At 37.0% G+C, this 27679-nt stretch overlaps 3 protein-coding genes across 6 annotated transcripts in view; all 3 read left to right on the top strand.

Annotated features, from left to right (window-relative positions):
* cacna2d4a (calcium channel, voltage-dependent, alpha 2/delta subunit 4a) overlaps positions 1–8456 on the top strand; it is a 39063-nt gene extending 30607 nt beyond the window's left edge. For 3 of the 4 annotated variants that reach the window (XM_059511295.1, XM_059511293.1, XM_059511291.1), the window contains 13 exons: positions 1432–1493; positions 3532–3546; positions 3672–3719; positions 3869–3931; positions 4871–4941; positions 5033–5108; positions 5407–5459; positions 5555–5610; positions 5759–5783; positions 5989–6102; positions 6906–7022; positions 7310–7391; positions 7508–8456. In XM_059511295.1, coding sequence (XP_059367278.1) covers positions 1432–1493; positions 3532–3546; positions 3672–3719; positions 3869–3931; positions 4871–4941; positions 5033–5108; positions 5407–5459; positions 5555–5610; positions 5759–5783; positions 5989–6102; positions 6906–7022; positions 7310–7391; positions 7508–7603 — 878 coding nt within the window. In that variant the 3' untranslated portion in view covers positions 7604–8456. Of the gene's footprint in view, positions 1–1431; positions 1494–3531; positions 3547–3671; positions 3720–3868; positions 3932–4870; positions 4942–5032; positions 5109–5406; positions 5460–5554; positions 5611–5758; positions 5784–5984; positions 6103–6905; positions 7023–7309; positions 7392–7507 lie in introns of all 4 variants that reach the window. The other variant, XM_059511292.1, reaches the window with a different exon arrangement.
* Positions 8457–9413: 957 nt separating this feature from the next.
* On the top strand, positions 9414–16880 carry stk38l (serine/threonine kinase 38 like). The gene is made up of 14 exons (XM_059511296.1): positions 9414–9516; positions 10877–11016; positions 11143–11194; positions 11424–11546; positions 12308–12391; positions 12492–12615; positions 12776–12930; positions 13073–13175; positions 13529–13590; positions 13665–13782; positions 13914–14037; positions 14208–14303; positions 14444–14535; positions 15976–16880. The coding sequence occupies exons 2-14, from the start codon at positions 10883–10885 to the stop codon at positions 16101–16103; spliced, it is 1395 nt and encodes a 464-aa protein (XP_059367279.1). The 5' UTR covers positions 9414–9516; positions 10877–10882; the 3' UTR covers positions 16104–16880.
* Positions 16881–18380: 1500 nt separating this feature from the next.
* Positions 18381–27679, top strand: part of gsap (gamma-secretase activating protein) — a 17165-nt gene continuing 7866 nt past the window's right edge. Inside the window, exons 1-19 of the mRNA XM_059511283.1 lie at positions 18381–18583; positions 18788–18849; positions 19092–19148; positions 19322–19391; positions 19526–19573; positions 20235–20323; positions 20406–20475; positions 20611–20660; positions 20767–20871; positions 21236–21292; positions 21385–21437; positions 21541–21620; positions 22048–22125; positions 22202–22288; positions 22433–22525; positions 26910–27130; positions 27218–27287; positions 27370–27449; positions 27526–27606. Of these exons, the coding sequence (XP_059367266.1) occupies positions 18502–18583; positions 18788–18849; positions 19092–19148; positions 19322–19391; positions 19526–19573; positions 20235–20323; positions 20406–20475; positions 20611–20660; positions 20767–20871; positions 21236–21292; positions 21385–21437; positions 21541–21620; positions 22048–22125; positions 22202–22288; positions 22433–22525; positions 26910–27130; positions 27218–27287; positions 27370–27449; positions 27526–27606 (1533 nt within the window). The 5' untranslated portion in view covers positions 18381–18501. The remainder of the gene's footprint in view (positions 18584–18787; positions 18850–19091; positions 19149–19321; positions 19392–19525; positions 19574–20234; positions 20324–20405; positions 20476–20610; positions 20661–20766; positions 20872–21235; positions 21293–21384; positions 21438–21540; positions 21621–22047; positions 22126–22201; positions 22289–22432; positions 22526–26909; positions 27131–27217; positions 27288–27369; positions 27450–27525; positions 27607–27679) is intronic.

The following is a 27679-nucleotide window of genomic DNA, read 5'->3' as shown; positions in this document are numbered from 1 at the left end:
TTAAAACTAAAGACCGTTTACGTCCATGCGCTCATTATGCGCATTTATCAATAAATAAAAAGTAGCAGCTTCATTCAGGCTCATTTATTACGTTTTATCTGATAATTGAGATTTACTCTGTATTGCTTTGTTTGTTGGACAAAATTACATGAATGATTATAAACATGATTTACATATTAGTAGCAGGGCTATAAAAATCTTATATAAAAACCTCATGTTAAACAAATTGAATATATAACAGCTTATATATTGACCTTAAGTTTATGAATCATTTGCAAAAAGAGAGGAAATAATTGAGATTTGCAATAGCCTATTCATGGAAAGTGCCACATATATTTCACACATTTCTCTCTCACATCGCATTGCTCCCTCATTTAAGGTTTTGTATTTAACCATCAGATGGTAAAATCTGTTTTTAAGTAGGATCGACTGCTCGCCGTGCTGTCGCTCTGAGGATTTGGTTCATGCTGTATCACATCATTGTGTTTGTTTTTGTGTGTGAGATGTTTGTGTGGAAAAGAGAATGACAGAAGCTCAGAAAACTGGGTATTTACTCAATTATCTGCTCTGCTGCAGTCACATGTCTTCCATCATTCACACTTCTAACTGTGTTGGGATGCGTCCGCGAGCTCGCTCATCACTATTTTTGGGTAATCTGCATTTCAGGGTTGTCCAAATCTTTAGGATGCTGGAGGAGACATGGTGACTGTAATCTTCCAGTGTTGTTACAGTATGTCTGCCGGGTCTAGGGCTTTATAATCTATTCATTCAAGAGATTGTCTCCCCTCTGCTAGCCATCTTCCCCGCCCCGAGCAGCTATTACCAACACTTCCTTCCACTCTCTGGCTCTTTATTATCCAACTCTATTAATTAGCTTCAGTGTGATACATGGTCCTGCTCTGGTCTCTCTCTCTCTCTCTGAATTATTGAAGTTAAAAGATTTTTACTCAAACGAACAATTTACTGCAGTTTAATCAGACCCGTCAGCTAATTGCAAATTCTAACTGTCCTACTAATTACACAGAGTCCTTAAACAACAAAACCATGTTCTGTAAAAAGCAGCAGTTTATAAGGGACACGGATGTACAGACTGAGTTATTAGGTATCGGGTTTGATATATGAGATACTGGGTTTTAGGTAATAAACTGAAGTATGAGGTATAGGGTTGAGGAATGAGATATCAGGGTTATTAGGACTGAGACATAAAATATCAGCACATTTTATATGTTTACTTTTGATAGAGTGGGTGGGTACTGATGCATGCTGGGATAATATCCCAGTCAAATGGAACAGGTCTTCAGCAAAAAAAAAAAAAAAAAAAAAAAAAAAGGTCACTTGTTCACATATGTGTTTGTGTATTTAATTTGATATGTTAAATATGTAAATCACTATCTTTTCTAATGTTTGTGTCTGTGTTTCTTTCCTGCCTAGCCATTGGTGTACAGATGACTCTTGAGATGTTGGAAAAAAGGTTTTGGTCCATAGCCACACAGGTACTAAAACAAATATATCAAATGATCTACTGCAATTACAATTTATTGCTTGCTGTCCGTATATGCATGTTTATTTTTGTGGCTGCGTTCATGTTTTGCTAACCTTGGAAAAAGTATTATATTATATAATATTATATTATAAAACAAATGTCAACAGGATCTCCACAAGGATATGTACATAAGCGTGTATGATACAGGCCGGATCTGTTTAAACATTGTGCATTCTGTGATGGGAGGTGAAGACAAACACAATAATGTTAGTGGTGACACTCTTGGCTCCGGCTTTTGTTTGACATTTGTGATACTAACAGAAGATGTTGAGTGTTGAGAGAGGGGTGGGAGAGTCCAGACGGCACTTGAAAAGAATGGGGAGCGGATGCGATATCACTCTCTACAACCTCCTCAGGGAGGACACTCTTCATTTTTCTAGCACTCCTGGGATTTTCCAGGCCTCCCTGAACGCTCTTCCACCTCTGCTGGCACATTACCCCTGTGACTGCAGCGATATTAACTAATGCCTTATTCAGCGAAGTCAAAGACAATGACAACTCCACAGTGATTATTTTTACAGTTTTAATGTTTGAAGTTTTAAAATCCAAATCCATTATATGCAAGGATCATCAACACAGCACACACATAATATGAAACATTCATTAAGTGAGAGAGAGAGAGACTGGCATTAATATCTACCCCACTGGCATTTTTAAGCATAAATGTAACCAAAAACAATACAAATAGCCAATGAAAGAAAGAATGAATGAAAGAAAGAATTTTTTTTTTAATGTTTATAGGAAGAAGTCTTTTATGTAGAGCTGCACAATTATTTGAATTTCTAATCGCGATTACGATTACGGATGCCACAATTATGTAATTGTTCAAAGCGGCAATTAGCCTACTTACTAAATAAGTCTACTTATGTTATTCTGCACGCTTAAGATATATTTTTGTTCTTTCTAAATGCTATTTTAAGGGTTTTTCCATTGTTTTATTTTAGTATAACATTATAATATCATTCATATTTTTACTTTTTTTATAATTTTAAGAAGAAACCAATTCGATTAGTTAGAGTGTTTTCAAAAATATGGCATGCAGATGCATCAAACAATGGTATAAACATCATTCAATGTAAATTGTGGTAATAAATGATTGCAATTACAATTTAGGGAATAATCGACAACTCTGATTTTTGTCATAATCGTGCAGACCTACTGTTATGTTCTCCTAGGCTATCAAAAATACAGTAAAAAAAAAGATTTTTTTAATTGTTATTATATTTTAAAATATCTGTTTCAATTTTAACACGTGTAATTTATTCTGTGATGGCAAAGCCGAATTTTCAGCAGTCATCACTTAGTCTTCAGTGTCACATGATCATTCAGAAATCAGTCTGATTTGTTGATCAGAAATATTTCAGTGTTTGAAAGCTGTTTAATATTTTTGTGGAAAAATTATGTGATAAATACAAATTTCAAAAGAACAGCATTTATTTATCTGATTTTGTTTTGTAATAATGTAAATGTCTTCACGGTTGGATTTTACTGTTAAAATTAATTTTTATGCATAATTGATAAACATTTATTAACAAAAATATATATTTATATCTTATACTGACCCAAAACTTTTGAGCAGTACAGTACTGTATATAAAAAAGACATAATGCTTAAAAATTCCAGTAAATAAATTTATCTTTAGGATGTTTCAATAATCTTTACAGGGAAACAGCGGTCCCTCTGAAGGACACACAAATGCTTAAATTAAGATACATGACATAAGGTTTTTTGACAAGTTATAATAAATATTTACAGGTCCCTGTGAGAGCAATAGTTTCTGCTTCTCCTGTCCCTATTCTCATCTGATACATGGCTAGAGTAAAAGCACACAGGAGCCTACGCAGACCATGTGATAGCTTAAAGGCACAACAGAGATGTTAGAAGCAGGAGTTGAGTTTAAAGCTATTAGTCCTGAGCCTGTGATTTCATATCAATTAACGCTTTTCCTTTTTTTCCACTGCTGCTCATATTATCTGGATGGATATCAGGCGGATGACACAGATGTATGTATTCATAACAAATACAAGAATAATCTCGATACCATAAAACTTAAATGCTTATCATCATCATCAGCACTATTTTAACCTGTCTTCTTCAATGTCTGTCTCTTTCTCTCTCTCTTTCATAGTGTTCAGGTGTAGACGGGCTTTGTCCTCTAAGCTGTGCCGATAATCCGGTGAGTGTCTTACAGTGTAGTATTTATAGTGCATAAGTGCTGGGCATCTAGAGCATTTGTAGACATATCTACAAAAAAATGTATCGCCAGTCCTCCATAAAACTAATTCAGTTTGACAAATGCTCTTCCTTTTCTGTGTTTGTGTGCAGGATGTTAACTGCTACGTCATTGACAGTAATGGCTTCATCATCATCTCTAAGGACAGGTCTGATGTAAGAGCACTTAAAGTGACAGGTTAAAGTCAATTCGAAATGACATTCACAACCCAAACATCTGTAATGTAAAAATATAAAAGTAAAAAGTATGCATGTGTGTATATTTGTGTGTCTATACATACACACACACACACACACACACACACACACACACACACACACACATATATATATATATATATATATATATATATATATATATATTCTTAAATAACTTATATAAAGTATACATATTCTGTTTTTATCTAAATTTAGTTTGTTTAGAAATAATTATTGATTTATTAAAAATTAAAAGAAAAATCCTCTTTAGTGTTTGCTTGCAGTCATTCAAAGCCCTGGAGATTTAGGTTAAGATGGGAAATGACACGCAGTAAAATTACATCTAGAGTGCCGTTTAAGTGATTCAGCTGAAAACAGGTCACGGTCAAAAAAAAAAAAAAAAAAAGTCAATGAAGTCTTGAAATAAAATGGGAACTAAATAAGGACTTCTATGCTGTGAATAACACAGATTAAAAAAAGCTCTATTTGACGTTGACTCAGCATAAGAAGGGGACTGTGGAAATGAATGAATGAATGAATAGATAAAATGCATGAGGTGTTTTCCATCATTAGTAGCGGTCCTATGAGAGAGACAGAGAGGGAGAACAGTGCATCATCAGGGTAAATATAGAGGAGGGGAGGGATAACAGGGGTTATCTGAATAATTCAGCACGTTGGGTGCAGTAAACGCTGACTCTGATGTGGACCTGCAGTCTTACAGAGCACACATGCTGTTTAAAATTTTATTTCAGTTCTTTACTGAACAGTAAAGTCAGCACGCCTATGGAAAAAATGACTTATACAGACGCATTCATTCTGTGATGTCATTGTTCCCGTTGAAGTAAATAATAAATAAACACAATGTCTCAAAGCCACGTGTCCCTGCATTCTCTGTAGGTTGGAAAGTTTCTGGGGAACATTGATGGGTCGGTGATGTCTCAGCTCTTGAAAATGGGCATGTTTAAAAGGTACGAGAACTTTTTTTGTGTGTAACGAACCACTTCAAAATGTGACGTAATGCATTAAGGTATAAATGCTGTCACTGCGTGTTTCCCACAGAGTGTTACTCTATGACTATCAGGCCATGTGTAAGGTGAATCCTCACTATGCCAGCGGCGCTCGACCCCTGCTAAGTGTAAGCATTGTCGTGTCTGTTTGAATAATGTCTACCAGAACACAAGCATCAGATGCTATCAGAGTTACTTGTAAAGCATTGCATTGCTGTTCTTGCAATCCACTGTGTATGGGTGGAGGTCACAGGTCACAGCTGATCTAGATGGTGATTTCTTGATGGTGTGAAGAAAAAAAGACAAGATATATGGTTTCAATCATAAGTTCTTGAATGGGAATTCGCAGTGTAATTGAAATGAAAGGATGCCAGCTTCATTCTTTTCTTCCTTTTTTCCGTCATTCTGCTTTTCTTCCTCCCTCAGCCCTTTTATAATCTTTTGGCAGCACTGAGATGGTTCCTGTCAAACTTCCTGTTGTAAGTGTGGCTGTTTGTTAAAACATTCTCTGCGCTTCAAAGCATCAGTGACTCAGTTCAAGCTTTGTAAAATCATACGATTTTCTCTCTGCCAGGTTTTTACTGGACTTCAACATCTACAGTCTGTGGCACTCAGATCCCTTTGCAGAGGGTATGTGTAAAGCAAAAAGCTACCATCATTTCATCATTAATTTGTGTCCCTCACCTGTTCATGTGGGTGTTCCTGTGTCTTCCTTCTTCATCGCCTTCTCTCTCATATCTTTAATTCTCTAACCCTTCTTCATCTTGACGTGTCACAGCCAAGACCTTTTTCCATGCATGTAAGTGCTGTCTCCAATCACTGTGTGTGATATTGCTAGTGCTGTGTGTGAAAAAGAGAGCAGAGAAATAATTATTTTTAGTGCTAGATTCTAGATAATGGAAATCACACTGTTGTGGAAAGTGTATAATAGAAGTATTATAGGGGCTTATGGCACTTAAAAATAAAAGGACACAATTTAAGATGACTGTAGATTTGTTTTGTAGCTAGTAAGAAGTCAAAGGGGGACATCCTGCAGCCCTGTGACACCGAGTATCCCAGCTTCGTCTATGAGCCGTCAATCAAAGAAACCAACAGCATGATCAAGTGTGGGAGATGTCAAAAGTAAGCACACACATAGATCATTTGACCACAGATGGATTTGGATAGAAGGGATAATATCTCACACTTAAATATATATATATATATATAAGCTCTTGACAAGTCAGATTTGCAAAATGTCAGGTTGTAATTATGAGAACCTTAAGCAATACAGTAGTTTCCTGTCTTTTTGACGCCCTCTAGTGGTGAAGACAAATAATATACTGTAAAAATAAAGCTACAGTATAACAACGTGGAGCATATGACAATAATATTTAGGAAGATAACTATTTTAAGCGTATTGCTTTATTCATGGTATTATGGTCCTCTTGCACCTCATCCCTTAAATCCTCAGCGCTTTAAATTACATTAAAAAATGTATATGGTACAAGCAAATATTTATTAAACTTCTGTACAATGTCTATATATTTTCACTTTTTTAACTATAATTTTGAATCTATAAGTAGGCTAATTTTCAGGCACAGTTTGTCTGTCCTTTGGCACTAATTTGCACGGCTAACCAAGCATCAAATATCTTAAAGACATTCTATAATGAAATAATAAAAATGACTATTTATGTTTGATCGATGTACAGTTTCTAGTGTAAAGTGATCAAGTCTTACAGTATATGTTGCTATTGTTACCTCCTGGGGTCATCGTGACTTCATTTCGCTAGCGTCTACTTGGCACCACACTCTATCCTAAACTGTATCTGCATTACTGAAATGTTTAAAAACTGTCATTTTGTTCAGAATAACCTTGTTCAAAATAACATTTTGTTCTGTTCTTAATCTTTCTCCTTTCTGTCTTTCTTTAATTGCCTGCAGGATGTTTGTAATTAATCAGATTCCTGATAGTAACTTGCTGTTGGTGGTGATTCAGGCAGACTGTGACTGTTCTCGGCAGTACGCACCCATCACCATGGAGCCCAAAGAGGTCAAATATATCCTTAAAACCCCAGCTAAATCAGACCACACACTGAGGAGATGAATCACAGCTTTGAATGAGATCCGTTTAGTCACTTAAAGGTGCAACCAGTATACATTTACTTCATTAGAAATCTTCCACGGAAATTACTGGGTGCACCTTCTATAGATTTTTAAACAAGCAACCCAAAATGTAATTTAAAGTGGATTACAAAGTATGTTATATTTCAAATTGTTTATTTGTGAACTGGATCGAGCTATAAATATTGTTGCTTTTTCTTCATTTTTCTTAACCACTGAGCACACAATGCATCAGTGAAATGTGACCGCATGAGATCTCAGAAGATACGAAGAAGGCCTGAGTCTTGTCACGCTTACCACCCTCAAGTAAACACATGCATACTAGACGGCTTTCAGACATGCATTGCAGCAATGCCTTTTGATTACTATCTGTCTCCATGTAAAATAATAAAGTCGTTGGTGCATATTTATGTCTGTTTTAGGAAAATGCTAAGGACTGTGGTGGGGCCGAGGCAATCAGCTTGTCCATCTTGCTGTTTCTAGCCTGTTTATCAGTCTCTGCGCTCATCCGTCGATGAAAGAGGACCTGTTAAACTCCCAAGAGAGCCACCTATAGTGCACACACTCAACTCAGCATGTTTTCATAGCAATAATATGAGTTGACTAGACTACAACACATTGTTCTTCTACAGTGCAAAGTCTTCAACATTAATTTTATGTAGCATAACTCATTATATTTTAAAGTTTGTGGATTTTTTTTTCTCTGTGGTATCTGAACCATTTACTAAAACATCTTTAGTGTCATCAGTGAGGATGCATCGAAAGGATGAACAATTGAGCTTGACTGAACTGAGACATTACCGAGGAGAATTTATGGCTGGTAGCTGTATGTGACTGTATCTCTAATATAAAGCGGAAGAAAAGTGCACAGTGAAAAATTGGTGTGTGTGTGTGTGTAAATGAGAGAGTGAAAAACAGGAACAGTCAGCATGGCTTTTTACATCGGAGGTGATCTATGAACTAAAAAATGGCCATTATGACATGAAAACGAGGTTATTACGGGAATTTTTAAGATGTTTTGAATTTGAATTTGATTTTAGTTGTCTGTCCTGCGACTTGCACAAAAATTATTTTTAAATAATTATTATAACTATGCATTATTAATACAAGAGACTATAAATCTCTGTCAGAATAAATGACAAAAATGTGTCATGTTTACTTTCTTACATTAAATATCTTGTCCTTTGTGTTTTCGCTCAGGTATTATTATGTTATTTTTTCAAATGCTGATGATAATGACACTGTGAATACTGCATTACAGGAATCCCATGTGTCTTACTGTACACCTAAAACTTAATTTTAAAATGCTTTTGAGTTTGCTTTTAGGGGAACATCAGTGATCAATGCTGAAATAAAGAATGAAACCAAGTATTTTCTGGTGAAGTATTTTCTTATGTTAACTCTTGAGGTACTAAATCTCACTGGAATATATATTTGAAATATTAGATATATTAATAGTAGTTATATGAATATATAATATAAAACATATAAATGTTTTTGTCTGCATTTATTCAATCAAAAATACAGAAAAAGGTAATATGACATTATCAGTATTAAAAAAAAATTATTAAAATATATTTTAATGTAATTTGTTCTGAATTTGCAATGTCTTCATTGTTGCTTTATGAATCATTCTAATATGCTGGATTTGTTGGTCAATTATTATCATTTATTATTAGTGCTCAATTATCAATAATGGTTCTTATTATTATCAGTGCTGAAAACATTTTTTTGCTGATTATTTTGTAATAAATTGTGATTTCTAAAGGATATATATATATTTTTTTACATATAATAATGACATTATTGCCTTTTTGAAATATGATTAATTTTTTCCCCCTATTTTAATATATTTTTTAATTTAATTGGACTTTTCAGCAGTAACTACTCCAGTCTTTAGTGTCACATGATCCTTTAGAAATCATTCTAATATTTTGATTTGTTGGTCATTTATTTTCAATTACTGTATTGGTGCTAAATTATTATTCCTATTATTAATTTTTGCCGCTTCATATTGTGTGTATATTTTTATGAAAGTATAATAATGCCATTATTATTATTATTATTTACATCTAGGGTAAAGATATTAACAAAATGTATAAAAAATTTAAATATATAAATAGAAATACACTAAATGGGTGGTAAAATATATAGTTAATACATGAGTTATTTGTCCATGTATATTATTTTTATTTAATATACTGTAGTATTGTTCTTTCTTGTCAACTTTTATTTTGTAGAGATGTCACGGACGGTCAGGGACTCTTGATTTGTGAGAGCGAGCGCGTGCGGGGAGGCAGTGCTCAACAAACATCAGAATAAACTCTCTGGTCCGCCTGCTCTACTGACGGACATTCACTTGGCTTCACTTCATCCTTATTTTGATCCTCGGGTGACCGCCAAACTGTCTAATCTGGAGGAGGACGGGGAGGTGAGAATTTAGAAATATGATGGTGGAAATAAATCACAGTGGTGCTGTTGTAATTCAGCAACTTTTATGCAGGCTCGCGCTCATATACGATACAGAATCAGATGTCTGACGGCTAAACAAACAATCGCAGTATTGGTTTGTTATATATCACCTATCCATCACGACGTTGTGCGTTTCCGATAAGCCTGGCTGGTTTCAGTCTTCAGTGAATATGACCGTGTCGCTGTCCAGGTTATGCATCTGTTTTTATAAACCTGTCAAACTGCATGTCAAACAGTTTCCCCTGTTTTAATAAAGTCTATGAACACCAGTGACCGCAGCACGAGCATGAGCAGGTGCAGGAGCTTTCTCAGTCCAGAGCTGGTAGGCTTCATTTTACAACCAAACAATGCTCAGACATTAACAATGCTAATTAAGAAACATGACGTGGACATGACCAGATGAAAACTGCAGAAAACTGCGCGGCTCCGTTTCGGATTTATGGCATGATAAAACTGCAAGTATTTGATATTCAGAACAACAACACTCTTGCTTCTGTGATATTGCCTTTAAAACATTTTCAAAAACCAGAAATGAATCTCGAGTAACTTACTTTTCTGTCAAAATTGGTCAATTAGTTGGTATAAATCTTATCTGCCGACGAAAATTATATTAAAAAAAAGCCAAACCGTCAAGTTTTGCGTGAATACAGCAGCAACGCACAGAATAAACACCGGCCAGGAATGACGTGTATGAATGGAACGGAGCGACAGACTAGAATTCTTAACCGACTCAAAGCGTTCTGAAATCACCACTTTCGAACTCCACTCCGGGTTTTCTATTCTTCATTTTCTTACTCCTACCAGTGATGAACCATTTGGCCATTTACGGCAGTGTTATTATTATTTTTTTTATATGTCTGTATAGTTTATTCTTATTAATTTCGGGTTATTTTGGTTGTTGTGGTTCATCGAAAGTGGAAAAAAATGTTGCCTTGGAATTTAGTTGAAATAAAATAAAATATTTATTAACAGTATTTATATGGTTTTAGCTACCTATAATAACCAACCTTGTTTTAGTAAGTTAAATTGAAAAAATAAAAATCGTATAATTATGATGAATTATTTTGCTATATTTTTACTGTTGCTGGTCACTGATGACACTGTGTTGATGATTATTATTAATAATTATGTTGATGTTATCTAAAAATAATAGAATTTGCAATAAATACTTATTAATCAATTAATTATTATGGTAATACATGTTTTACATTTTCATATACACATGTAGGTATACTGTACATATGGTTTGTTCGGTAGCAAGGCATTGCATTCATTTGTATTCGGAAAGCTCTGCTTTGCAAATGATTTTCCTGTTCCAGACTAGCATGGCCATGACGGGAGGCATGGCAGCGCCGCTCCCGATGAGCAACCATACACGTGAGAGAGTCACGGTGGCCAAACTCACGCTGGAGCACTTCTACAGCACACTGCTCACCCAGCACGAGGAGCGGGAGATGAGGTAACCCACCACACCTGTTCTCCCTAACTACATCACTCAACGTATCATTTCAGTCGAGTATTATTAGACTAGAATAAAGCTGATTTTTTATGACTGGTCATGATGCAGCGGTTCCCTCTGTTTTAGGCAGAAGAAGCTGGAGAAGGTGATGGATGAGGAAGGTTTACCTGATGAAGAGGTGAGAAGATATACTGACCCTAGAGCTATTTAGAGTTCTATACTAATGACGGCCTGAGTTAATAATCACAGATGTGTCAACAAAAAAACCTGTTTTGCTTATCTGCGTAGTGGTTTGAATAGGACAAAGCCTGTTTGAGTACGCCAGTGATGCTTAATGTACGCCCAAAAGAGTATTGTTGCATTTGATTCAAAATATTTTCCTGAGTAGTTTGCATTTTCTGTTGTAGAAGAGCATGAGGCGCTCTCTGCACGCTCGTAAGGAGACCGAGTTTCTGCGGCTCAAGAGGACCCAGCTTGGTCTCGATGACTTCGAGTCCCTTAAAGTGATCGGGAGAGGAGCATTTGGAGAGGTGTGTTTGTAGACGTCTACCGTTTTACCAGATGAAATGAAAGCTCCTAAATGATTGTTATGACCCTTCCTCATGGAGACTTGACACACAGTTGATTCCAATAGAGTTTGACATTAACAACACAATACTTTAATAATGAACAAAGATCTATTTTATAGGGATTCGTCAGTATTCAGTAAGCTAGAAGCATGTTTATAATACATCTCTGAACCTTTTCACCATCTTGAATGCATGTGCAGTTCATTGTAGTATTGCCTTTTCCAATAAATTGTCTAGTTTTACAGTTTTCTGAGAACTGAAAAAGCCATTGTGTGTTTGCAACAGTGATATTTTATTTATGTGCTATAAAAAAAAAAATATATATATGTATATATATATATATATATATATATATATATATATATATATATATGTGTGTGTGTGTGTGTGTGTGTGTGTGTCATTTTAGTACTTAAACATATTTCAGTTAGTTTTCAAGGCAACATTTCTAAATGTAAGTTTTCCATGTAATATTTATCTTTTATTTCAGCTTTATTTCAATTAACTTTTTACAACTTTTTTTTTTTTTACATTTTTTTTTTTTTTACATTTTTAGTTTTAGTCCGCAATACAAACACAGGTTTGTACCCATCCTCATCGACTTTTCTTTTTTTTTGGAGGAACTGGAAGGATTTTGATGTCACTGTGAAGCAAAATGAACTTACATTTCATTGAAAATCTTAGTCAGTTCTCCAAAAATCCTCATTTTGTGCTGCATTTAGGTTCGCCTGGTTCAGAAAAAGGACACTGGTCACATTTATGCCATGAAGATCCTCAGGAAATCAGACATGCTAGAGAAAGAACAGGTATGGATTTTTTTTAATTCAGCCATCTCCGATAGTCACCTGTCCTTCATACTGATCCACTGATAATATCTCTCCTCACCTGTATTCCTCCCTGGGGCAGGTAGCTCATATCTGGGCCGAGAGAGATATCCTGGTGGAGGCTGATGGCGCCTGGGTAGTGAAGATGTTCTACAGCTTTCAAGATAAACGCAATCTGTATCTCATCATGGAGTTTCTGCCTGGAGGTGAAGACAGATGTATAAAAAGTCACATGTTCTTTACTGATGTATCAGTTAGGGATCTAGAACTGGAAAAGGCAGTCTGCTCATAGCAGCACTATGGAAAGTCCTATTTTTAGAGCAGATGCCGTAACTCGTTTGTGTGTGTGTGTGTGTGTGTGTTCAGGAGATATGATGACTCTGCTGATGAAGAAAGACACTCTGTCGGAAGAAGCTACACAGTTCTATATTGCAGAGACTGTCCTGGCCATTGACTCCATTCACCAGCTGGGCTTCATTCACAGAGACATCAAACCTGACAACCTGCTGCTCGACTCACGGGTGGGAATTCGCCTTTATCTCTTATTTACTCGCACACAAACAGTATAACATGATCAACGTGTTCAACAGAGATGAATAGGTTTGTGGAAGGCTATTGTACTCTCTGAAACTGAACACATAACATACTGTCTTTGTTTTGTAGGGCCATGTCAAACTGTCTGACTTTGGCCTCTGCACAGGCTTGAAGAAGGCACATCGGACTGAATTTTACAGGAACCTCACACACAACCCACCCAGTGACTTTTGTGAGTAACACACGCACACAACTTTCACAGAGGAATAATACACATCCAAATTGTTGTAAAATACAAATATCAAAAAAAAAAATCAAGATGGCTCTTATTTGAATTCCATTTTTGAAGAACCTGGATTTGAGAAAATCTTGTATTAAAGTGAGATTTTAGTCCTGGGAAAGTTATGGAAATTAACAATCTCATAATTCCTTGTGTATTTATTTTTATTATGAATAAAGATTTTTCTTGTTACTCTCAAGTTTTTAAATATTTTATTAGGTAGAAATAGTGTATAAATAGTAATAATTATACACTATAATAAATATAATAATTAACCGTATTTGCTCTGTTTCCACCTACTTTAGCATTTCAAAACATGAATTCAAAACGGAAAGCAGAAACATGGAAGAAGAACCGAAGACAGTTGGTAGGAGTGTGTTTCTTTGTTACAGCACAGAAATGTTCTGGTAGTATCAGTGATTTCATTCCTTTCATATACAGGCATATTCAACTGTCGGGACGCCAGACTATATCGCCCCTGAGGTATTCATGCAGACGGGCTACAACAAGCTGTGTGACTGGTGGTCTCTTGGAGTGATAATGTATGAGATGCTGATAGGTTCGTACTTTCAGATACTAAACACTAAGTAAACGGGTCATATCAGGCCAGTCTTTTCTTTTTCTGAAAAGCCTTTTACTGTAGCCTTTTCCTGTGCTAAAACAGGTGTTTGTTTTCTCTTCCTGTTGCAGGCTACCCACCCTTCTGTTCAGAAACGCCACAGGAAACCTACAGGAAGGTCATGAACTGGCGAGAAACGTTAATTTTCCCCCCCGAAGTGCCCATTTCAGAGAGAGCAAAGGACTTGATCCTTAGGTCAGAAATATTTCCATCTGTAACGATTTCCAATTCGTAAACAAAACACCACTGGGATTTTGAGGTTAAAGTGATTGTTTCCTTCAAGTTAAGAGTGCCACCGCTTTCAAAAACTAGCTTTTCATTACTTGAGATTTTGATCCGACCAAACCGTTTGACTGTGTTCTCAGGTATTGCACAGATGCAGAAAAAAGGATTGGTTCAGGAAGTGTGGATGAAATTAAATCCCACCAGTTCTTTGAGTCTGTGGACTGGGAGCATATCAGGTACTTTTCTGTGTTCATTGCATCATCAGAACTGCAACATACAAATAAAATGTTTCTTTTGGCAACGTTAATGTAATCAAGCCTTTTATGAGCATAATCACAGATTGATAACTGAAACTGAACCGTTTACCTTCTCCCAGAGAGAGACCTGCTGCTATTTCCATCGACATCAAGAGCATCGACGATACGTCCAACTTCGATGACTTTCCAGAGTCAGACATTCTACAGCCAGGTACCGTAAATGGTTTTTCATAGTCAACTAGGGCTGTCACTTTTGTGAAAAAATCATTTTCGATTTTTAAGACATAAGTGTTCATCGAATCGATTGTAAAATCGATTTTCCATGTCTAAAAACAAAGACGTTTCCTTTTTCAACGTCAAATAACGGACGAACGTAAAGAGAGCGCTGGAAACGCACAAGTCAGCAATATTTCTCATTTATTGGCATGAAGTTTCGTGCAGAATAACAAACAGCAACCGGAGTGCAACATTCTCGAAAAAATATATTTGCAGAGGGGACGGCTGCCATAACAAAAGAAAAACATCACTGCAGGCTTCAACCCGGCTGCATTTATGATTTAGGCAATTCAAAAATATATGAACGCAGCATAAGAGGTCGCTTTCGACGTCACTGGGTCTTATAGGCGCGTAAAATTGCTGGTATTTTCTGTCTAGCTTTCGCAACGCATACTGCACTTTCGGAATTCTTTATTTTCTTTTTCTGCTTGGTTGTGAGTTTTGTTACATCTATATTTTTTAATTGTTTAATTATTTTACAATTAATAGTGTACATATTTGGTTAAAATCGATTCCCTATTTTCATTTTGGAAACTTTTTTTGGTTGGTCCGATCGATTGTGCAATCGATTTTCAAACTAAAAGTGACAGCCCTATAGTCAACTAAAATTTGCTGTATATAAACAAAAACATTCACGTAGAAATGATTTCAGATTGGCATCGAATTTGTACATCTCCTTGTCTTTTCACACCAATAATGATAAAAATAACAATTAATAAATAACAAAATAACTATATTAGCATCTAAACCACTGGACGATACCGTGTTGTTGTTTTTTTAGTTGCATTCAAGTCGTATACATTCTGATTTTATCGTTCATCATTCCTCTGTTTAAATTGTAGTGTGGACTTTGATATTTTCCTAGAAATTAGAAATATATTACACTATATTTATCATCCTTTGTGTGACTGGGCCTTTAGAGTGATTCAGTGTCCCACATGGCCAAGTTCAGTTATTAAGTTTGTTTTATCCTTTTAAGTTGTGGTTTCTTTTAGTTTTCCAGTTTTTAGAAAATGGTTTAGGATATACAGTATGATTAAAATAAAATACAAATAAAGTTATATATTTAAATATATATTACATGCTTAGTCCTGTAAAATGTAGTGAATGACTTCTAATACATTTTATAGACTAAAATGTATCCATGCTCGGGGATCAAGCATCTTTAATCCGTTCTTTTGATGTATGAAGTCTACCTGAGAAGAGACACATTATCTGTTGTCTATGACCTTTAGACTCAATACAGACCACGTGCAATGGATAGAACACTTCTTTTACATACACTCATATATGAACAGATGCAACCCATAAAGCACTATGTATATTTCATGTCACTATTTGTTGTATTGACTCTCCTCCTCACCTCTCATTTCAGTGACAAATGTAACAGAACCAGACTTCAAGTCCAAGGACTGGGTTTTCCTTAACTACACCTACAAACGCTTTGAGGGATTGACACAGCGTGGCACCATCCCCACTTACATGAAGGCAGGGAAGGCGTGAAACAGGCCACGGATGGTCTAGAAGAGAAGGATCAGAATGTAAATGACAATTCAAATGCAGATTTCTGCGGATGACAAGCTTATGCACTGCCGCTTTGTGCTACACAGAAGACCTGTTCTCAGAAGAGTCCCTGGTGAGGGGAAAAACAAAAAGCATAATTATATGGCCAAATATATGTCCTGCTGCTTAGCTAAAAGGAGACACAAATGTTGTCCAAATGATCTTCAACACTGGATGAAACAGGGTCACAGAGGAAAGAAAGGGAAGCAGATACATCACTGAAGCCTTACGTTCAGAAAACAGAGGATGTTTTAACCTCGAGCCTCTTGGGTAACTAAACTGCAATAAAGTTAATTTCTCTCAGTCATTTTTAAGCTTCTTTACCCCAAGGAAGTTGAGAATCTGTATAAAACCAAATGAAACATGTACACTGTTAGATACACTGTATGATATAGTTAACTACCTGATGCTGAATATTTCCCACAAGTGTACTTTGTGTTTTTGTGCAGTTGTTTTAATGTATTATTGCAACCTACCTAGAAAAAAAACTTGAAGAGGAGCAGTTTAGATTTTTTGTTTATATCAATGCCAGTGAGCAGCCAGCCCTTCCTTTACCCGTTCCTTATTCATTTTTGTTCGGTTGTGAGCATTGTTGACCTATGCAACCATTTTTATAGTTGTGTAAAACATGCAAGATTTAGCTTCAGTCAGTGGTTTTAAAGGAAAGATAAATAATGCTAAAAACTTGCCATCCTTTATGTAATAGAGTTTTGGAAATCTACAGGGTTTAAAAGGATGAAAATAATCAGCTGAATTGCAAGAAAATTTTAGCATATTATCGGCAAAATTAACTTAAGATGATCAAAGCTTTAACCAAATAACAGCTACATAATAGAGGACAAAAATGGGTGAACTTTCAGTGTATGGCTGTTAAAGGTTTTGGCGTCATTGTATATGTAGTATGAGACCTCTAAGCCAGCAATGTTATTTTTTTCTTACAAGCTGTCTTGGTTGTTAGTTGAGGATATTTAGTGACTGGACACCTGCTGTTGTGCATGACTACAAGTACTGGCCAGATAGAAAGGATGAAAAGAGAGCAAATACTGTTGCTCAGTGGTGGAGGACCCCCTGCACTGCACATTTTGTATGTCTCCCTAATCTGACACACCCAATTTAGTTAATGCAGTCTCTACTAACGAGCTGATGAGTGGAATCAGGTGTGTTAGATAAGATTCAAGATTTTTATTCGTCACATACAAAATTATATAGAGCATATATAACCAGCAGTGAAATGTGAGTCAGGTCCGCTCCATGGACAGTGCAATTATTAAAGAATACAACACAGATGAAAATATGTGGGATATATATATATATATATATATATGTTAAGCGAGACAATATAAAAGATGCAGGTCAGGTTTGGGAAGCATTGCTGTAGCTTATGTGCAAAAGATTGGTGCTTGGGGTTTTTACTTAATATGTTCACTCTAGTTGCTTTGTTAAATGTTTACTTGGTGTAAAAATGTAAAGGCAATAAATAAATGTAAAAAAAATACGAAAAAAACTTTCACAGCTGCAATTGGCTGAGTATGGACCCAGTTTATACAAATCAATTTGAAGTCAAGCACCCTCTCTAGTGGTGGGTTCTGGAACTACAATTTAACAATAAAGCACTGATCAGCACATTAAATTTAAGAAGTTTGAGAAAATGTACTTTCTCAATAGTATACTCAATGACACTTCTAAAACTAAAACGTCAGGCTCTTTGAAAACGTTTAACCATGTGATTTATTTTAATATATGTTAGATTTTATAATGAAAATATATATATATTTTTTTTTTCCAAATGATGAATATACACTTTCAATTGTAATATATAATAAATGCAATTTAAAAATCATATAATCAATTCCTCGAACATTTACACTTCATTCTTTAGACCAAAAGAGTGTGATTGGCTCAGCTGTGTTTTGGATCCGCCTTCGTGCTCATGTGGCAGATCTTTTGTAAACACCGCAAGTGATGCCGGGATCGGCAGACTGACGGACTTTCGTTTCATTTGGAGTGGAATGTCATCGATCCAGTATCAGTCACCTAGAATCGTTTCCAGCTCCTGATGTTCGATGCAGATCGACCGATTTGTTTTAAAGAACCGGTTCAAACGAATGATTCGTTCTAGTAACATCACTTAGATTTCTAATGATGTTTAGCGAACTATAGTCAACACGGCGATAAAGTGGAGCGGCTTGTAAGATGCAATATCTCTCCATCTAGTCTGTTTAGCTAGAAAGTTTATGCCTTTAAATGAGTCTGCTGAGGCGTGAAATCGGGTCATTTCCTCAATTTCAGCTCTAGTGGACTTGCTTTCTGCTAAATCTGTGCAGGACAAACAACACACATGTTGAGATTAAACCCCGTTTTCGATACTCAGAAAGATGTTGTGTCAAGCATTTTGGCGAAGGAGGAAAGAGCGAATATAGGTAAGCAGACTAAATGCACTTGATATATAGCAAGTGCGCATATATATATATATATTATAATTACATTATTAGTAGTAGTAGAAGTAGTTGTAATAGTAAACATATTAATACTACTATTTTTATTATTGGAGGTGGTGCTCAGGGCTTTTATTGTTTATATAAATGTATACACATTCACACTGTACTCGTTTAAAATGTGTGCAGGTGTTCTTGAGCCTCGCATTCTGAGTGTGGAGAGAGATGGAGGGGTCGTATACTCTTGGAGAGTAAGTTTGGCTTTAGTTTGATGCGTCACTTTCATTTGACAGGTCATGCGCGCGACGTTCCATTCATAGCAGCGCGAATGACGCGCGCGGGACAATCTGTCGCCAGTCTAAAGCAAACGAGCACTACGTGCCATACATACAGAAGACACTGTAGTACATGCAAACTGAATGGATGTCACTGTGTTCACTTCCTGTTATACTTTTTTTATTTTTCTAACCTATTTTTCGATCCTTATGTTTAGGGAGCAACAGGAACTACAAGAATTGGGAAGTACGATCCTCACAGTGCAGAGAATAAGGTACAGAATGGGTAACGCAATGGGATGAACATTGTGCCTGTGGATATGTAATTCCAGTCATATATGCATGATTACAAACTGAATATAAATAAACTGGAAGTGATGCATAATTCTCGTTTATTTTAATACACCAATCCAAGTTGTCATTTTTGCTGTCTCGTGCCTCTTCACAGCTCCTCTACACTTTTGAAAAGCAAGAGTGTGTCACCAGCTGCTCTTTAAATAAAGAAGAAACACTCCTAGGTGAGTCTACAGGCCAGTATAGTTTATTTTTAGCATGAAGGCATCATTGTATTGCTTAGTGTTTATTTCAGCTCATTATTATCACCTTTTGGGTTTAAGAAGGTGATCACTAATGTGAGCTTTTTCTGTGCTAGCGGTCAGTCTATCTCAGTCCACACAGGGAGAAGGCCGCTTTAAACCAGGTACAGGACATAATTCATAACAATATATTATTAACTTTAATTGTTATTCACTGCAAAGCTCAACAATGCAAGCGTTTCGCTAGCATTGACTAAAAATGGATGTTTTGGAATTCAAATGCATTTAGACATTGAGATATGTTACTGTATTTATTCAAATTGAATAAATTTGACTGAACTCCATTACATCAGATGTTGCCATTTTCAGTTTTAAGTTACTGTTTAACATAGTTTTATTTTCCTTTATGGCATGATTGTCACAAGTTCCTGTTTCTGAAATATTTTATGGTTAGACCATTTGAGGAGGAAGAAGCTTTTTTGCAGTTTTATACCAATATGCTTTCACTTCTCTCATGGGGTGCTGTGGTAACATCATAGCAGAGTTGATCAAATATATAATAAAATACAAATTTAATAAAAATGTCTCCTTTGTGTCTTAAAGAAACCCTAATTCTTTCACCAAATACATGTACAAAAAGTTGAACTGTAAGCCTGACGATTGTTTGATTTGTTTCTGTTTTAAATTCAAGAGGCATAAAATGTATACTAGTTTGCTCACATCATAATACAACTGGACATAAAAGTGCATTCACAAAACAGAGACTCTAAATGTATATAAATGAACTTTAACTCCTGACACAATTCTGTTTTCTTTCTGCTTTAGTGTCAAAATGTTTGACTCTCCTCATTGAGATACACCCAATCAACAACACAAAGGTCCTGAAGGCAGTGGACTGCAAAGTCAAAGTGCAGGTAGTAAACAGCAGTTATGTGAAGCTGGTGATCAAAAACACATTGAAATCACAATTGAAATTTACCATGACCCCCTTTCTAGTTTCTTTATCCTAAGACATATCGGACCACTGTACTGGAGAGTCATTTGCTGTTGGCGGCAGAGGATGGCTGTAAGTTTTGTGGAAGTGTTTCAGAAACCATCAATATGCTTTTTTGCAGTGCACTATACCATATTTTGTACAAGCTACTACTATTTCAAATATATTTATTGTAATTTATCATGAATGGTTATTTTGTTGCTACAGATGTTGATCAGTACCACATTAATCTGACGAGGCAGGAGGGCTACAGAGTGGTAAGGGCTGCTCTTGATATGTTTTTATGATACAAGGCTTTATACAAATCTAATGATGCTCATACGAATGGTAAACAGTTAAAAACACATGTCCTTGTTCAAACAGGTGATGCAGAATCCTGAGCGTCTGAGTAGAGAGAGAGTTGCAGAGGACTTCAGTTGGGTTCAGTGGGACTCGGATACTCAAAGACTGTTCTACATCACTGCACGGGTTCGAATCTCTTTCAGTTGACTTTCACTGTTTGAACAAATCCAAAAGTAGAGTGTGTGTCTCGGGGTCCTGGTGCTGTAAGGTCAAGCTGATCTCTGGTCTAGGGTTTATCACAGTCCATCAACAAATACTTCAGAATGAACACGGCTCTCTGGGGAATTAAAAAGCCTTTATTATCAAATGGCTACATCTAAGAAATCTAAAAAAAAATGAAGATTTCTTGGATGTAGCCATTTGATAATACAGGCTACTTAATCATTCTAAAGTATTTTTTTTGATTGACTTTCACTGTTTGTTTGTTTTTTTCTTCTCTGAGTTTTGAACATGTACATATTTCCAGTATGTTTTTTTTTCTATCCTATAGGAGAAACACACACTGAAGTGTGTGCAGTTTTACCCTGATCGCAACTTTGAGACTGTGGTAAACATCTTTGTGTCACATCTAAACTGCCTTATTATAATAATATTTAGAGGAACTGATTAATTACAAACAAATGCTTTTATGTGCAACAGTTTGAGCTTCCACTGGAGATGCCCAGTGTCTCTTCTGTCACTTCTTCTGTGAGGTCAGTCACTTAATTCATTTGACGTTTTGCAGTTAAAGACATGCAAAACAGTTCATATAAGCATGATTGTAAAATGAATAAAGCGTTGTCTGGGGTTTTACAGCTTTGTTAATTTTGGATATGATCACTATCAGGACATGAAGGACGACGGTCTCAGGTTAGAGGTCTTCACCAGCCCAACAGGTAAGTTATTTAGCATGTGCTCTTCAACATGAAACCATACTGTGAAATACTGAAACATCTGCTCATATTTACCTGTGTTTTTTCCACCATTCTAACTTATCATGGGATAGAGAGTAAGTTTGTATTTTCTCATGCTTTTTCGCATGTTTTGACTTAATCACAATCAGCATGCTTCACATGTTGATAATTTAAAAGCTGGCTTATAATAATAATAATATTAATATATTAATAATAATCGCAAAAGCATTTCCTGAAATCATCTATTGCCAAATTACCAAAAGGCACTGTATGCTGTAAATCCCCTACATGATTTCAGATCATTGATCTGCTTTTCAGCTATTTTGACTTTGATTTTGTGTTTGTATGTAATTCACTTGATTTGAACTGATGGATGTTGCTGTTCTTAATCTCTGGGGGTCATGAACAGGAACCATGTGTGTGTGCTACAGCCATCCAGTTCACTGGCACAAGGACGCCACCTACACTATTGCATTTGTGCACAGAGGTACAAAACATCATGCAGAGTGATATAAACATATAAAGGTCATTATATAGAGGATGAAATAGACTCTCTCTGATAGGTTGCAGCAAGACGTTCACTGTGTCTCTGGAGAAAGGTTCTGCACCTGCTAATTTGCCAACCGTCCATCCTATCTTCATTCATCTGGGTTAGTACAGCCAACATCTCTCACTCAGCCCACTGAAATCCATCCAGCCCAGTCTTTAATTCTCTCTCATACAATACATGGAAAGTCGTTCATCTGACAAAGTGTCATAGGCTATCTTCACAGTTGATGATTTATTTATTTCAGATTATTATATAGTGGTGTACCTGGCTGATCATTTCCTGCACCTCATCAACTGCAGACAACAAGACCTGCTCTGCTACAGTCTTTTCTTGTCAGGTACAGCATAATATATATATTATATATAAAATATAGAGTGGGTACGGAAAGTATTCAGACCCCCTTAAATTTTTCACTCTTTGTTGTATTGCAGCCATTTGCTAAAATCATTTAAGTTAACTTCCTCCCTCATTAATGTACACACACCACCCCATATTGACAGAAAAACACAGAATTGTTGAAATTTTTGCACATTTATTAAAAAAGAAAAACTGAAATATCACATGGTCCTAAGTATTCAGAACCTTTGCTGTGACACTCAGATATTTAACTCAGGCGCTGTCCATTTCTTCTGATCATCCTTGAGATGGTTCTACACCTTCATTTGAGTCCAGCTGTGTTTTATTATACTGATTGGACTTGATTAGGAAAGCCACACACCTGTCTATATAAGACCTTCCAGCTCACAGTGCATGTCAGATCAAATGACAATCATGAGGTCAAAGGAACTGTCTGAAGAGACAGAACTGTGGCAAGGCACAGATCTGGCCAAGGTTACAAAAAAAAATTCTGCTGCACTTAAGGTTCCTAAGAGCAAAGTGGCCTCCATAATCCTTAAATGGAAGGCGTTTGGGATGACCAGAACCCTTCCTAGAGCTGGCCGTCTGGCCAAACTGAGCTATCGGGGTAGAAGAGCCTTGGTGAGAGAGGTAAAGAGGTAAACTGTTGTCTAGACCAGCACGCACCGCCCCATCTCCCCCCTGGTTGTCCGAGGTTCTCCGTGAACATTGCTCTAAACTCAGGGCTGCAGAGAGAAAATGGCAGAAATCAAGAAACTCTACCAACCTCAGTGTCTATCAGTCTCTCCTCTCTTCCTTCTCTGCAAATGTCTTCACGGCTAAAACATTCTACTACCACAACAAAATTAACAACTGTTGTGACGCTCGGACACTCTTCAAAACTTTCTCTTCTCTTCTTAATCCGCCGCCACCACCTCCTCCATCGACTCTTACAGCGGACGACTTTTTTCGACACAAATAAGACAAGATCCAACAGCGACCAATTCTCCACACCGCAGACTGAGGACAACTTCACAATGACCGACGCACAATCTTTCTTCTCCTTCTCCCCACTCTCAGAGATGGACGTCTCCAAACTTCTCCTATCCAATCATCCTACTACTTGTCCACTTGATCCGATCCCCACTCACCTCCTTCAAGCGATCTCTTCTTCAGTCATGCCTTCGCTTAATCACATTATCAACTCCTCTCTTCACTCTGGAACATTTCCCTCACCATTCAAGCAGGCTCGGGTAAGCCCACTGCTCAAGAAACCATAGCTAAATCCAGCGCTTCTTGAAAACTACAGATCGGTATCCCTTCTTCCATTCATTGCAAAGACACTTGAGCTAGCTGTGTTCAATCAGCTTTCTATGTTCCTTGTACAGAACAACCTCCTGGACAACAACCAATCTGGCTTCAAAAGTGGCCACTCAACTGAGACTGCTCTGCTCTCGGTTACTGAAGCCCTGCGACTAGCAAGAGCAGCTTCAAAATCCTCGGTACTCATCTTACTGGACCTGTCTGCTGCTTTTGACACTGTTAATCACCAGATTCTCCTGTCCACCCTCAGAAAGATGGGCATCTCTGGAACTGCACTCCTGTGGGTTAAGTCCTACCTCTCTGACAGATCCTTCAGTGTGTCTTGGAGGGGTGATGTTTCAAAGTCACACCACCTAGCTACTGGGGTTCCTCAAGGCTCAGTACTTGGACCACTTCTCTTCTCCATCTATATGACATCTTTAGGATCTGTCATTCAGAAGCATGGCTTTTCTTACCACTGCTACGCTGATGACACCCAACTCTACTTCTCATTCCAGCCAGATGACCCGACGGTAGCTGCTCACATTTCAGCCTGTCTGAGTGACATTTCTAGCTGGATGAATGACCATCACCTTCAGCTTAACCTTACGAAGACCGAACTCCTGGTGATTCCAGCTAACCCATTGCTTCATCACAACTTCTCTATACAGCTGGGCTCATCAACCATTACTCCGAGGAAAGCTAGAAACCTAGGAGTTGTGATGGATCATCAGTTAAGCTTCACAGACCACATTGCTACAACGACCCGGTCCTGCAGGTTTGCCTTATACAACATTAGGAAGATTAGACCCTTCCTGTCAGAGCAAGCAACCCAACTTCTTGTCCAAGCTTTTGTTCTCTCCAGACTGGACTACTGTAATGCTGTCCTGGCGGGCCTTCCTGCATGTACTGTCAAGCCTCTGCAATTGATCCAGAATGCAGCAGCGAGGGTTGTCTTCAATGAGCCAAAAAAAGCTCACGTTACTCCTCTCATAATCAGGTTACACTGGCTACCAGTAGCCGCTCGCATCAAATTCAAGGTACTGATACTTGCCTACAAGACGACCACTGGCACGGCACCAACTTACCTAAACTCACTGGTTAAATCTTATGTGGCCTCCAGAAGTTTACGCTCTGCAAGTGAACGACGCCTTGTGGTGCCATCCCAAAGAAGTTCAAAATCACTCTCACGGTCCTTTTCCTGGACTGTGCCCAGCTGGTGGAATGACCTCCCAATCTCAATTCGTACAGCTGAGTCTTTACTCATTTTCAAGAAACATCTAAAGACTCATCTTTTTCACCTGCACTTAACCAACTAACACTAGCACTTTTCCTTTTCTTGTCTTTTTATTTATAAAAAAAAAAAAAAAAAAAAACACCTGGCTATGCGTTCTATACTAGACTAATTGAGACTTGTCATGGCACTTGTATACTGTTGTTGTTCTCTTGTTGACCTGACTGCTTCTATTGTTCTCATTTGTAAGTCGCTTTGGATAAAAGCATCTGCTAAATGATTAAATGTAAATGTAAAGAAGAACCCAAAGATCACTGTGGCTGAGCTCCAGAGATGCAGTCAGGAGATGGGAGAAAGTTGTAGAAAGTCAACCATCTTTATGGGCTTTATGGCAGAGTGGCCCGATGGAAGCCTCTCCTGAGTGCAAGACACATGAAAGCCCCAATGGAGTTTGCTAAAAAAAAAAAACACCTGAAGTTATCTCTGGTCTGATGAAACCAAGATAAAACTTTTTGGCCTTAATTCTAAGCAGTATGTGTGGAGAAAACCAGGCACTGCTCATCACCTGTCCAATACAGTCCCAACAGTGAAGCATGATGGTGGCAGCATCATGCTGTGGGGGTGCTTTTCAGCTGCAGGGACAGGACAACTGGTTGCAATCGAGGGAAAGATTATTGCGGCCAAGTACAGGAATATCCTGGACGAAAACCTTCTCCAGAGTGCTCAGGACCTCAGACTGGGCCGAAGGTTCACCTTCCAACAAGACAATGACCCTAAGCACACAGCTAAAATAATGAAGGAGTGGCTTCACAACAACTCTGTGACTGTTCTTGAATGGCCCAGCCAGAGCCCTGACTTAAACTCAATTGAGCATTTCTGGAGAGACCTGAAAACGGCTGTTCACCAACGTTTACCATCCAACCTGACAGAACTGGAGAGGATCTGCAAGGAGGAATGGCAGAGAGGAAAACTTGTTGCATCTTTCCCAAAAATACTCATGGCTATATTAGATCAAAAGGGTGCTTCTACTAAATACTGAGCAAAGGGTCTGAATACTTAGAACCATGTGATATTTCAATTTTTCTTTTTTAATAAATCTGCAAAAATGTCAACAACTCTGTGTTTTTCTCTCAATATGGGGTGTTGTGTGTACATAAATGAGGGGAAAAAAAATACTTAAATTATTTTAGCAAATGGCTGCAATATAAGAGTGAAAAATTTAAGGGGGTCTGAATACTTTCCGTACCGACTGTGTGTGTGTGTGTATGTATATATATATTATCAAATTTCTCTCTCTCTTCAGAAGATTGGGTGTTTTTCCTGGGTTGTTTCATTTCATTTTTTTTTTACGTGTTTTTATTTTATAATACTGCAAACTATTTCATATATTTGATATTTATTATTGTATGATTTATTTAATAATATTATGTGTAATGAATGTTAGACTTTGCATATATTTTAACTAGTGCTGTCAAACGATTAATTGCATCCAAAAAAGTTTGTGTACTGCGTATATTTATTGTGTATATATAAATACACACACATTTTAAAAATATTTACATGTATATTTATATTACAGATAAATATATTTAATATATAAACATGATGTATTTTTCTTAAATATATGCATGTATTATGTAAATATATACATGTATGCATATTTTATGTAAAATATATTCTTTTATTTTGGATGCGATTAATCGTGATGAATCATTTGACAGCACCATATTTAACATATATTTAGGATGATTTTAACTGTTATTTGAAATGTTCTATTTCAACAGTCACTTAAACTAATTCTGCAGTGCTGATCCATTGTGTATCTTCTGTGTGTATTACCTTCTCACAGGAGCAGATGGTCATATTGAAGACCTGGGTTCAGGCAGAGAAGTTGTGAGTGTGTCTGGCAGCAGGTTGCTTGATGTCCGTGCCGGCAGGATGTACACCATGGAGCTCAATCCAGACTTCCTGCTTGAGCTTCTCAGTTCAGACAGGCCAGAGGCCCAGCGGCTTGCTGCTCTGCACTGCATGCTGGTCTACCTTCAGCCAAATCCTGTGATAGAGCTCAAGGTGAGCAAAAGAGAGAGAGAGAGATATTATTTTTGTGTGCTGAAAACTCCCTCTAAATGTGTGATTCTCATTTCTCTCTTGTTCCAGATTATAAACTGGATCAGTGAGAATGTCATGAGCTTTGATGCTTTTGATCAGATTCAGGAATTTATTTTAGGTGTGTGCTTCAATTCATGCGACCTATGTCAGTTTTGCATGCAAGATGAGTATTAAAAACAAGTGTATAACTCTCATTTCAGCGACCCTGTACAGAATATGCTACCAGCAGTGTGTGAGCCTAGATAAGTTGTTGCCGTACTCCTGTGTTTTCGAGAAAAAGGTGCACAGAGTTCTTTTTCTCTACATGACTTATTTTTCTGTTTTATATGAGTTTGAATGAAAGTCTTTTTTTCTAGGAGCTTCCTGTGGCTCTGACAGCAATCCCTGGGGTGAAATGCACTCCTGAACTGCTCTGTCAGCCATTAATTAAAGGGAAGGTAAGACGGATTTAAATTCTATATGAAATTATTGTATTATATGAAATAATCTTTAAATGATAAACAGCAGGAC

The sequence above is a fragment of the Carassius carassius genome, chromosome 26, assembly GCF_963082965.1.
Source record: "Carassius carassius chromosome 26, fCarCar2.1, whole genome shotgun sequence".
NCBI lineage: Eukaryota > Metazoa > Chordata > Actinopteri > Cypriniformes > Cyprinidae > Carassius > Carassius carassius.
The sequence above is the reverse complement of the archived record's forward strand: the minus strand, read 5'-3'. Positions and strand labels throughout refer to the sequence as shown.